The 12,040-nt window shown below is 37.5% G+C and overlaps 1 protein-coding gene across 4 annotated transcripts in view; it reads left to right on the plus strand.

Annotated features, from left to right (window-relative positions):
- ECHDC1 (ethylmalonyl-CoA decarboxylase 1) overlaps nt 1-12,040 on the plus strand; it is a 40,724-nt gene that overhangs the window by 6,392 nt on the left and 22,292 nt on the right. For all 4 annotated transcript variants that reach the window (XM_085056015.1, XM_085056016.1, XM_085056014.1 and 1 more), the window contains exons 2-4: nt 887-1,108; nt 5,872-6,014; nt 10,756-10,808. In XM_085056015.1, coding sequence (XP_084912141.1) covers nt 889-1,108; nt 5,872-6,014; nt 10,756-10,808 — 416 coding nt within the window. In that variant the 5' untranslated portion in view covers nt 887-888. The remainder of the gene's footprint in view (nt 1-886; nt 1,109-5,871; nt 6,015-10,755; nt 10,809-12,040) is intronic.

The raw sequence follows: 12,040 nt of genomic DNA on the forward strand, positions 1-12,040 counted from the left end.
TTACTTCCTGATGCAGAGTCATACATTGTAGAGTGGGAATAGCAGGGCAATAAGCCATGCATATAGTAGTACGGATAAATAGTTTACAAATGTTATGTACCTGTATAAAAGGCAAGTGTGGTGCTCAATGCATAATACTGTTGCACACTTCTCATCCTTTGGAGTACTGCACAGGTTCTGTGCCAGATGAGATCAACTCAAAGTGCTACTGGGATGATTGGGAAAAGCACATAGCAGTCAGGGACTAGGCAGTCTAATTAGTTTTAAGATGGAGTGTGACAACTGTGTTAATGAAATTAGGTGACGGAGGACAGACTTCGATAGAAGAATGATCTTCAGTTCTTAATTTTTATGTTCCTCAAGTATTTCTCTTGGGAAGATCTTGCTCTAATAGTTGCTTACAAAAAAGCAGGACATCCAGATATTGAAAACTGTGGGATTTGATAGAATTTTTCCTCCATCATAGGTGTGGTGTTTGGGGTTTTGGTATATTTTTGCAGGGAAGGGTGAGGGAGGGTTTGGAAGATTAATGCAGATTATTAATCTTCTAGCAGAATACTTAAGAGTCATACTATGGTTTTTGAGCCTCTTTTATGTTCTGTACACAAATACCTTTTCAGTAAATTTTACAAGGAAATATTTTAAAAGGTGCTAATATCTGGCTTAACTACTGAAATCGCTCCATAAAACTCCTGTTAACTTTGTGGGGGTAGATTCAAACTAAGAATTTTGCAATTATAGTTTTTAGTGATTTTTGTTGACTTATGATTGCATCACCTTTATATTAGTTTCTGCTGTCAAACTTCCCTCTTTCTCAGAGGACTGAAGTGGATTTCAAAGGACATTTCCTGATTCTTTTTTTCCCCTTCACCCCATGTATTTCCAGACATGGCCCTTCATCTGTGGAAGAACATACTTCAGACTACAAAGAAAAGGATACAACAACAGAGAAGATTGTCACTGTATAATGGTGCTCATGGCTACAAGGAAGAATTGGTAAAGAAGAAACTTCAGCAGTTTTCTGGTGGATCCATCAACCTTTCCAGAGAAGACAATGGCATTGGAATACTTACTTTGAATAACCCAAAGCTAATGAATGCATTTACAGGTATTAATTAATTGATGGGATTGCTGGTGGTTTTCGTTTTTCTCTTGTTCAGTTACCCATTTTGACTGAAGAAAGTGAAACACTCTGCCTTTATCATGCCTTAGTTAAAACAATAAATGTGTAAGTTTTATTCAGATGTGCAGCAAATGTCCACTGCTCTGCATAGTAACTTTGCTATAAATATCATAAGAATCTAAGAAATTCTCAGTGACACAGGGACTGTCTTGCAGAATATGCTTCTCCCCATGTTTTTTAAGTGTTAGCACAATTCTGCCACTGTGCTCTTCCTTGCATCTCCTCTCGTTTTGTCATCACCGCTCTGGAAATGTGGAAGGTGTTTTTGTGGGGATGAGAAGATGCCACCTCTGTTTTGTAGGTGATGTAGAAGGAAAGACTGAGTTTACTTCTTGGTTCTTTACCTAAAGCCTTCCCTGTACCTTAAACTTCCATAGCATGGTCTTTTCAACTCATCCAAACTTCTTCTTCATTTGCCTTATGTCTTAAGTATCAACGACTGGTTAATTACAGATCAGATGAGCTGGGTATTCTCAGCTGTTGCAGGTCAGTGATCTATTTAATATGCTTTTACACTGGAGAATACTTAGCTATCAAAACCAAGTGCCCTATTTTATTAATCTTGAGTTATGAGAGGTTTTGGTTCTCCAAGTTGAATATATTTGCTCTTTTTAATTATACAGATTATTCCACTTTATGTCACTCTCCAGATATGAGTGACACAGGTTCAGGGTGTGAATCTGCCTGAGCTGGAGCTGTGCATAACCCTTACTGTAAGCATGTCTTTGTTAATATTTTGAAGTGGATACGTTTGTGTCATCTGGCTAATTTCTTTGTTGCTGTTCTGTCTTCCTGCCCAGTTCTTACTGTTCCTTTTCTGTGAGCAAACTTTTTGCAACACAGTAACAAAGTGTGCCGTTTGCATGAAAAATGTCAATCTGCTCTTTCCATTAGTGATTGTTAACTGAAAGGAACCTAACAGAATAGCAGAATTGGTGGTAATGCACCTAGATGTGTCTGCATTCTCTTTTTTTCCCCTTAAAAAACTAATATGTAAAATCATTACCTAACTTAAGAAGTTGTAGCTAAAAGATGTTAGCATAGGGGCTGTCCTTCTTCATGCCTCCCTGTCAGCATACATGCTGTTACACAATCATAAGTACATTGTTGTTTCTCCTTTTTCTACAGATTTCTGGTTTCTGTTTTTGACTCAAAACAGAACTGTGCAATTTACACCTTGTAGGCTGTGTACTGTTAGCTTATTTGTTGTGGAAGTTGAAAGGGGCATGAGAGATGTAATAGCAAAAGGAGAAAGCAGACTGCGTTTTTCCGCTCTGTGGAAATCAGGAGTAATAAAAGTCAAATTTTTTAAACTAAACGTTCATGAAAACTTGCAACTATGTTCTCTGTTTTCTGTGTGCTTGGCAGGAGGAGCTTAGAAGTGATTGGTGGAAGTGCTGAGCAGGTGCAGCTGCCATTTAGGCAACTTTGCTTATACAGTGTTCTATATAATGTTAATGTGCTGAAATCATATCACACATCTTGAATTGAGCACCCAAAATTAGCAGACATTTTCTCTCTGCCTCAGTTAGTTGTCTGTAAAATAATCTGTCTTTATAGGATTGCTGTGAAGATAACATACTAGTGTATGTGAATTTGATGCTCTACTAGCAAAGAGGAGCTACAAAAACCACAGTGGAAATTAATAGCTCTGTCTTTGTTGCAGATCCTCATTAGCATATAACAAATGAGGCATGGGATCAGGCAGTTCTGTTTTACAGCAGTGTGTAGAACCCTATAGAGAGCTGTACTCCATTTTGCTAGGTAATAGCCACAAAAAATTGCTCTGGAAAATCTTACGATGTCAGTTCAAGAGATGCATCTTTCTGCTGTACACCTCTGTTAGAGACTTTTGTTTTTAGGGGAGGTAGAGTAAAAGCAAAATCAGGCTGGCCCCTTAGCCACTGCAGTGAATGGTATGGCATCTTAATTTATGCTGATATTAATTTCGTTTTTTAACATTACTGTCTGTAAAATGCAGTTGGTGAGAAGCTACCAGGAACTTAATCCTTTGCCTTCAGCAGTGTGTCAAATAATGCCCTTCAAGGAGCAGGATGGGATACACTATCCCTGAATTGCCTCAGCAAAACCTGGTTGACTTCATCAGCCAGAGTCTGTAGGTACAACCACCTTGCCATTAAATTCTGCTGATTCTATGTCTCAGAGCTTCTGAATACTGGCAGATGTGAATTTATATATCCATGCACGCTTCCTCTAGAAAGCTGCAAAACATCATTAAACTGTTGAGGGAAATTCTATTTTCCCTGCATTTACTTTATACAGCAGTTTTTTTGTCTCCAAGGAATTGTGTTTATTCTAAGCTTGAGCAACTCATGAAATCAGAAACAGAACAAAATTGTTGGCAAATTGCTAATGGGCAATATGGAGATTGTTATGCCTTTTTTTCTCTTCTTAATTGGAATCTGATAGCCACCTGTTTGAAATGGTCTCTTTGGAAACAAATGCTAATAATGTTAGTTTAAGCCTGGTAGAACCAGTTTCAGTAGCCCAACCTCATACTGAACTAAACTTGAATATCATTTAAAAGAGAAGAAAGCCAGCCTGTAGGAATTCAATAATAATGATGATAATAATTTTTATTTTGTAGAATTTAATTGAAAGCATTTATTCTCAGATTATTGTTAAAATGCAAACAGATTATTATTCCAAGTAGATTTAATTCTGTAAAGAGCATGAACTTAGTGGTATCAAATATTGAAAGACCAAGACTGGCAGAATGAGGATTTGCTTCAGTGTTGTACCCTCATCATTATATCAAACATCATGAATTATATCTGTTGGTAAAATAATAGTTCAGTGTTGTCAGGAATGGAAATGATTCTCTCACAGGAGGATAGGACAGACTCTGCCCAGTCTTGTCCCCTGCTATTGCATGTAGCAGGCTCATATGGACTTTTTCCATTAACTGGATTTTTGGCTTGGAATACTCTGTGGAAAGGCTCATCAATAACTCACCGCTTTGCCTATTAAAAGAACCACAGACAGTGGTTTTGCTGTGTTTGAGTCTGGCAAAGCTTGGATGCCAGCCCAAATACCTTTCTGTTAAGAAGACTTCAGAAGGCAAATATGCAATAAGTGAAATGCACAGGGCTAATGCACACCTGTTCAGACAGCAGCATTTGCAGGAAAGTTGTTGTATGTGCCATCAGGCTGGAAAATAATTCCAAGTGAAGCCCCTCAAAAATCTCATCCCGGCCTAGTTCTGCTCAGTATTTTCATTCCTGGCTTGGATGGTTAAATAGAAGGTGAAATAGTCAGATGACCCCGTATTAGGAGACCTTGCAAGATTATTTTTTGGAGTAGAGGAGAGGCATTCAAAGTGATCTTGATTAGCTGCTACAAAGAGCTAAAGATCAATAGGGTGAAATTCAGTGAAAGCAAATGTAATGTGCCACACGCAAAAAGCATGACCAAATTATAAATACAGACGGGAAAACAACTGGCAAAACTGCTGGGATTTTTTAGAGGATCATAGTATGGACTTGATAGTGGGTAAAAAAAACCCCAACCGAATGTAATTCTGGTATATAATATGTAAAGTTCACTTAATTATGGGCCTCCTCGGAAATATTGTCAAAAAGTGCTATTTCAGTGGCTGAGACCCAGCCTAAGGGGGAAGTGTTTGACTGAGTGTTCACTCTTGGTGTGGGACTTGTAAGCTTACTTCATAGGGAACTGTAAGGAAAACAAACAGGAAGAAAACAGAAATCTCTTATGGATTGGCTGCTAATGGGCAATTTCAGAAGAGGATGAGTCCTGTGCAGGCAGGCATAGAGTTAAAAAAGCAACATGGTAGGCAGAGTAGGGCCCTTGAGAGTATTAATCTAAAGCACATTTCTGTTGGAAGAATGTAGGCCTGTCTGTCTAAATTCTTATCAAAGAATGGTAAAGCTGAGAGGGTCATCAGCCTGCATGTATCCTCCCTTCTGAAATTAGTTTCTGTAAATGTTTTCTCTTAAGAATATAACTGGACACGAAGAGCTTTAAATTAATGCAGGTACACTCCAGTGCTGTGGAAGATGCTGCTGTCTAGGATGAGCTCTAGAAACAGGAGTTTGTAGAGTTCCATGTCAGGAAGTTTGTCACTTAAGCAAATATGATGTTTATGATGTTTTATAATGGATATGATGTTTAAAGAAGAAATAAAAAGCTAGTCCTGCATGATGATATACTTAGTAAAGAGAGCCTCTTTGGAAAGGAGCCTGTATTGGCATTGACTGGTTGTGCCTTGAGCCCACCTTGGACATGAGTCTTTTCTATACTGTGCCAATTGTTAGGGCAGGGAGAAATGTCAGTAACTTCAAAGTCACTAGTTGGACAGATCTGGATGGATACATATAAATTCATCTGTCCTGAATATATGCAATTGCAAGCAGAAATAAATCGGGTAGAGGTTTTTTGTTTGTTTGTTTTGTTTTGGGGCTTTTTTGAGTGTAACACAAATATCCTTCATAGAGATTATCCTTCAGAATTTTGGGATGTGAATCCTTGGAGAACAAACATATGTCAGTGATTTTGTGCAGGATTTAAGGTGGTACTTTCCCTTGTGGTTTGAAGCCCATCACTTATTAGTGCTGACTTGGTTTTGGTGGTGAAAAATGTAACAAAAATCCGTGATGGTGATAATTTCCTGTTAAAAATATTGTTTCTCCCCTCTTCTCTGTCAGGTACTATGATGGTAGAACTCCAGGAGAGGGTAGCTGAACTGGAAAACTGGAAGGATGGCAAAGGCCTTATCATCCATGGTGCAGGAAACACGTTTTGCTCAGGATCTGATTTGAATGCTGTCAAAGAAATGTCCAACTCCCAGGCAAGTATTAATGCACATTAAGTTTTTGGAGAAAAAGTAGTTTTCTGAGATCGTTTTTAGACAGAACTGTTGCACTGCACTTCTGCTGCAATTCAACATGCAAGTTACAGAATGGAGCTTTAACGGTTGAAAAAAATTCTGGCATCCCCTTTAAGCCATGAGTAAAGTGTTATTGTGATTCATAACTCTAAATTCCTACACTACATGTTCTTTTTAGCCTTTTCTTTTAAAAATGTCATTTCAGTTTGTCAGAGCAGTATATGGTGAATTTACACTTCAAATAAGCTGTGCTTCTGTAATTTGACCTTTAGAAGCCAATGAAAGTAATAATTTCCCATAATCTAAAGTAAAAAAAAAGAAATTTAAGTAGAGTGCCTGCTATTACAGGGAGGTTTTTTTTTTTATCAAAACTGTGCTTGCACCTGCATAAAATGGAAGGACAGATGCAATTCTTGTGCTGTACTTGAGTCAGGTGAGTCTTGTATGTAACTATGAAGAGGTTAAAGTTTGATGGCAATTTTTCGCTCATGCCATCCATTTGGACAAATTTCACATGTGCTACAATTCTTTTTGTGGATTAATATGTGAACTTGACCATGTATGAAATAGGACTTTTTCTACTGCCAGGGAAGTGGGTCTTCCTGTGCTACTCTTAGACCTGGTTTGCAGTCGTGGTAAGTGACATCCTGGCGCTTTTTAGTGGCTACTTCAAGTTGCAGGATTTAACCACAGAAATGAAACATTTAATTGGCCCTTACAGTATGAACATCAACACAAAAACTGGTTAATCTGGTGTTTGTCTTTAGTGATGATTTTTCTTTCTGTTGATGAAACTAAGTATCATAAACCCCTCAATGTCTTAGAATTGACTTCTGGCCTGGTAAAATAAATAGGACAGTCCAGTTTTCAAAGGGTATAGGACACTTTGTTTCCTTTCTGGAACACCATGAGAGAGATGCTTTTCTTAATACGAAAATGTCATGCTTTATACATATAAATGCATTTGTGGGAAGTTTCCATCTGGATATTTTACAAGTGCTGGTAATTAAAAAAATACAGATGTATATGTGATTTTTTTCTAAATTGACTTTTAAAAATTTTAATCTGCAATTCTCAATTTCTTTTAGCATTATAGCAACAGAAAAGGAGCTGAAGCCATGCAAAGCCAGTTCTTTTCTTATCTGCAGTCTAGGCTTTCCTTCAGAGTTCTGCATTCAGTAAATCTCCGTGATTCTGCTTCCATATGTTTAGTATTCTCCCTGTATGCTTATTCAAAGTACTTGGAGCCACTGCAGTGGCAGAGAGATCTCTTGTAAGGATTAGGTTCCATAACAGATATACTGGGCAGAATGAGATGTATACGTGTTACTTATAGCTTAGTTGAAAATTCTTTGCACAGAATCCAGATCTCGTGCTTGAAATTAAAGCCTAAGAGTCACCAGAAATGCTTCAAGAATGATTAAACCTGGTTGCTTTTCTATTTCCTTTGGAGAGTTCAAGCTATTTATCTTTTACTGAGACTTTCTTTATAATAGTTCCTTAACCATCTGTTTGGTGGAATTTAATAGTCTTTATTAAATAAAGCTTTAATAGCATATGGAATAGCATTTGCTGTTCTTTAGTCTTACAGAACTCTTCCCTCTAACTTGTTGCAGATGAGAGAGTTTTGTCTGGTTTCAGGTAAAGTTTTCTGTCCACAGGCATCTCTAAGGAAAAAAAGAAAAGAGTGAATAGCTTCATGCCTGAACTGGTATGCCTTTCACAGTATCACAGAATATTCTGAGATGAAAGGGACCCACAGGGATAATCAAGTCCAGCTTTTAAGTCAATGAATTGAACCCACAACCTTGAGTTATGGGCACCATACTCAAACAACTGAGCTTTCCTTTATACTTTTTATTTCAAAGCTGCTTTAGCCCATAGCTTTTAGTAATTGCAGAAAACCCTTTTATTCAACCAGTTGGTTGAGGGAAGACTGTATTTTTCATAATTTTCAGTACAGTTTGCTTTTTCCTGTGGTGCAGAATAGGCAGAATAATGGCCAAGAGTGCTGAATGATTTTCGTGCCCCCTAGTGGCTCTTCGTCCCCCTCTTCCACTTCATTCTTTTCCTCTTTCATTGCCCACCTTGTCCCATGTTCAGTTGTTCCTAACTCTGAAACAATCCTAGGTCCCCTGCCTGTTCGTCTTTTCTGAGTGCTAACATTATATAACCAAATCACAGAGGGCAAATGAATAGTGGAATTTAAGTAAAAAAATATTTTTCTTTCTGTCTTTGTAAGCCTGGTTCCCAAAAGTGAGAACCTCATTCTGGAGTGAGACTTGAAAAGCTGGCAGGCTGAAAAGCAAGAATGACTCTTGAAACAGCAGCTCAGAGGAAGAAGCACAAAGGAGAACTTTGCTTTCCTTGGTGTCTGTCTAGAAACCCTAGGCTGTGGAAAGCATAGGCTGTGGAAAGAGGACTTTGGAGCAGTTGGAAATGATCTGGAAATATTGTTCTATCTGTAGTGAAAATGGATTCGAAGCTCTTGCAGCAATAAGAGCCAGCATTACAGTTTTCTACTTTATGAAGGTGACTTTCTTCTTCCCTGCTTCTCCTAGGCCCACTGCAAGCTATTAATCCTTTTCTTCCATATGTAGTGCATTTTATTGCATTTTACCTCCCTTTCTGCTTGTTCTATTTCTTTTTACTTCAAGGACAGTATTAGAGCTGAAAATATAATTATTCCACTAGACTGCAGCGAATGACTCTTAGTCAGAATATTTTATCTGAATAGTAGCCCTGTTTTTCTTAGCATGAAGGTTTGAAGGGTTTATTTGCCAGGACTCAAGCAATTGTGATTTTTTTAGGGTTTTTTTTAGAGTGTCTTCTGTGCAGGCATTTTTCCCATCTGCCACCTGAGAGTATGAAGACTTTTCTTATTGTCTGCTGAGACATAAATGCATTTTCAAGTTGGTCTGTTCTGGAATGAATCTTTAATTACCATTTTGGACTTTGTCATTAATTGAGAAGGCCAGTTTGAATGAAAGGATAAGATTCTGCTGTGATGAAGTGAAAAAGTACATTCTCTGAAGAGCTTTTGTGTACCTTCATCCTGGCAGTTGTAGTATGGGAATTGTGCAAATCTGTCTGAGAACTGGTTCTTTGTATGTTTGTGTGGGTTTTGAACTTAGCTACTAAGGCAGCTATCATGAAGGCTTTGAATGTTCTTTACTTTGGAATGTAAATATTGCTACTGTTCTTAGTGGATGTAGGAGATGGCTACAGTGATAGCTAAAAGCCTCTTTATAAATCAACATGTGCTAAAATTTTCAAGCAGGCCTTTAGTGCAGTAAAATTGAATACACTGGTTCTTGTGTAGCAATTGTCATGGCACTCACATCTGCCAGCGATCTGTGCCTAAACATCATAATGCTGGCTGGCTTTGGGCAGAGTAGCTCTTGGGAATACCTGACTAAATGGACAATAAATCACCTGATATTGACCTACTATTATTTCAAGGTTCCATTCCGAAGATGTACTGGCGACTTAATGCATATCTTTTCTTTCCCTGATGTATGAGTCAGAAGCTTCTAATTCAGGCAGATTCTCTAACTTGCCAACCTCTATAAAACTGTTTTAGAAATTAGTGAATTCCAGTAAAGAGACATGGGGTTTGGTTTGTTTGGATTCTTTTTCCTAGGTTATTATACGAAAGACATACTGAAATTCTTGCCTACTGAATTTTTATTTCCATGGTGTACAAAGATTTTTTTTTTTTTAAACTTGGGATAAATAGTATGTGTGGTTCAATTCAGTATGTATATGAACATGTTGATATTGGGTCATTTAGCCCAGTTATTTGTCAAGTTCCTGGTTAATACTAGATGTCTGAGAAAGATAATGATTTAACTTCAAAATATTTTCTTAGTCCCCAGCAACTTGCGACTAAGACTTCTAGAGAAAGATGTGTTGCTCCATGTAATAACCTTTTGTCGCTGTTTCTGTCATGAGTTTATGTTGTTCTTGAATCTGTGTAGGGAGTATAATGCCCTGCTGCCAAATGTTTCACATTTTGACTGCACATTGTAGGAAGAAATATTTGTTTTGAACATAGCAGCAACTTATTTTATTTGGAACCCTTTAGTTCTTGTACTGGATTAGAAGGAAGCAATTGTATCTTTTTCACTATTGATTGCAAGAAGATGTAAAAAAGAAAGGATGAGAACAATAAGAAAAATCTTCTTTCTGGTTTGTTTTTTTAATTTGTTTTGGTGTTTTGTGGCTTAGCTGAAATGCTTTTGGTCCAAAGAAAGATTAAATTGGTAAGTGGTATCTCATCTAAATCTTTATGGATTTGAAATTGTAAAAAATATGTAGCACAATATGGCTTTGTACAGAATTTAAAAGCTCAGAGTTATGGGTGTTCAGCTTGAAGTGAGAAGAGGAAATTAAGAGGACAGACTAAAATTTCACAACACAGAAATTCAGTATTGCAATTACTTTAATGGTGACTTAATTATAGCTGAAATTTATATAAGTCAATTGAGTTCTGGTGGTTTGGGGTTTTTTTAACCTGTTTTATACTAGGTTTTCTATCTGTGCATAGTGGGGTTGGGCTGGAATTTGGGCAGCATGAACCAAAGAGAAAAATGTGGCTGAAGTAAATAAAAAGGATAGTTATTCCTGTTTGTATCATCTGTGTGTTTAATTGCTTCACATTAAGATCGCTTAACGTTGTTTAATTTCCTATTCTTTGTAGGATGGGATGAATATGTGCATGTTTATGCAAAACACCTTAACCAGACTTATGAGGTAATATATTTTATTTACCCGTTTATGAAGTAATTAAAAGGATCAGAATGTATTTTGGCTAACTCTTTAACGAGATGTTTAAAGTTAAATACATAGTTTTAAGTACGTAATTTTGAATCTCAGACCTTATATTCACACGTATTAATCAGGTAGGTATTTATGGATTTAGATTAGACCTTAACATTTTGCAGCTATTAGACTTTCCAGAGACTGGAACAGGAAAAAAAGCCCTAAGCTTATATGGGTAGAGCTAGGAGATACCCAGAGTTAAGGAAATCTAGGCCTTCAAATTTTCTGAAACTCGACCTCTCTAACTCAGTGAAAATTGGTAGCTCTTAAATAACAAGCAGCAACAGGTTATGCAGCCTACACAGGTAACATTTGTTTGATATATTTATTTAATCTTCCCACTTCACAAGAGGAGTGTAGTCAGTTCTACCATCTGGTACTCCTAAGAAAAACACCCTTTCCTTTAGACTTAGCTTCCCTTAAGAAATCACATTTCTATTAAATCCATTTGTGGTAGAGTCTGTACTTTTCTGCTCAGAGCTCTTTGAAGATAAACGGTCCTTGTTTTCAAATATTCTCTGTTTTCAAATGATCTATATGAGAAAGTGTTATGAATTAACATTTTTTCTGTAAAATTACCCAGGAGATTGGAGACCTGTAATAGTAGTACTGTAAGGAATCCTCAGGATTGGAAGCCATTTGCATAAGCTGGTCTCCATATAATCAAAATTGATGGGGCAAAGCTAAGAGGAGGAAGATGTGTGAAGATTAAGCTCCCACCTCAGGTGTGTAGACTTAGCGTGTGTTTAAGCCCTGGTTCAGGGGGAGCACTGAACTGCTGTCTGGGGTCATCTGTTGTAGATGGGATTAGTCTCCCTCAGAGCTGAGACTGACTATGATCCTGAAAGAGGTGCCTCAAATGGATTAGAGTGTGCATGTAGCAGTCTTGGACCCATACCTTCTGGTTTCTCGTAAACCACAGGAAAAATAAGATTGCCCTCTTCCAATGGGTTCACTTGTGCCATGTGCTGCAGCTTGTAAGGGAACTTGGGCCATAAGAAAATGTTGGTGCTTCTGTTAAAGTAGAACTAAAACCAGACATGTGGTCATGATTAGCAAGCTGACTTCTGGATGTGGTTTGTAAACTGCTCAGTAAGTTAAATGTCTCTTCATATAAAAGATGAAACAGCTGTATTAGTGTGCAAACTCTGTGACTAACCAAC

This window comes from Lichenostomus cassidix, chromosome 3 (genome assembly GCF_008360975.1).
Source record: "Lichenostomus cassidix isolate B80296 chromosome 3, HeHo_3.0, whole genome shotgun sequence".
NCBI lineage: Eukaryota > Metazoa > Chordata > Aves > Passeriformes > Meliphagidae > Lichenostomus > Lichenostomus cassidix.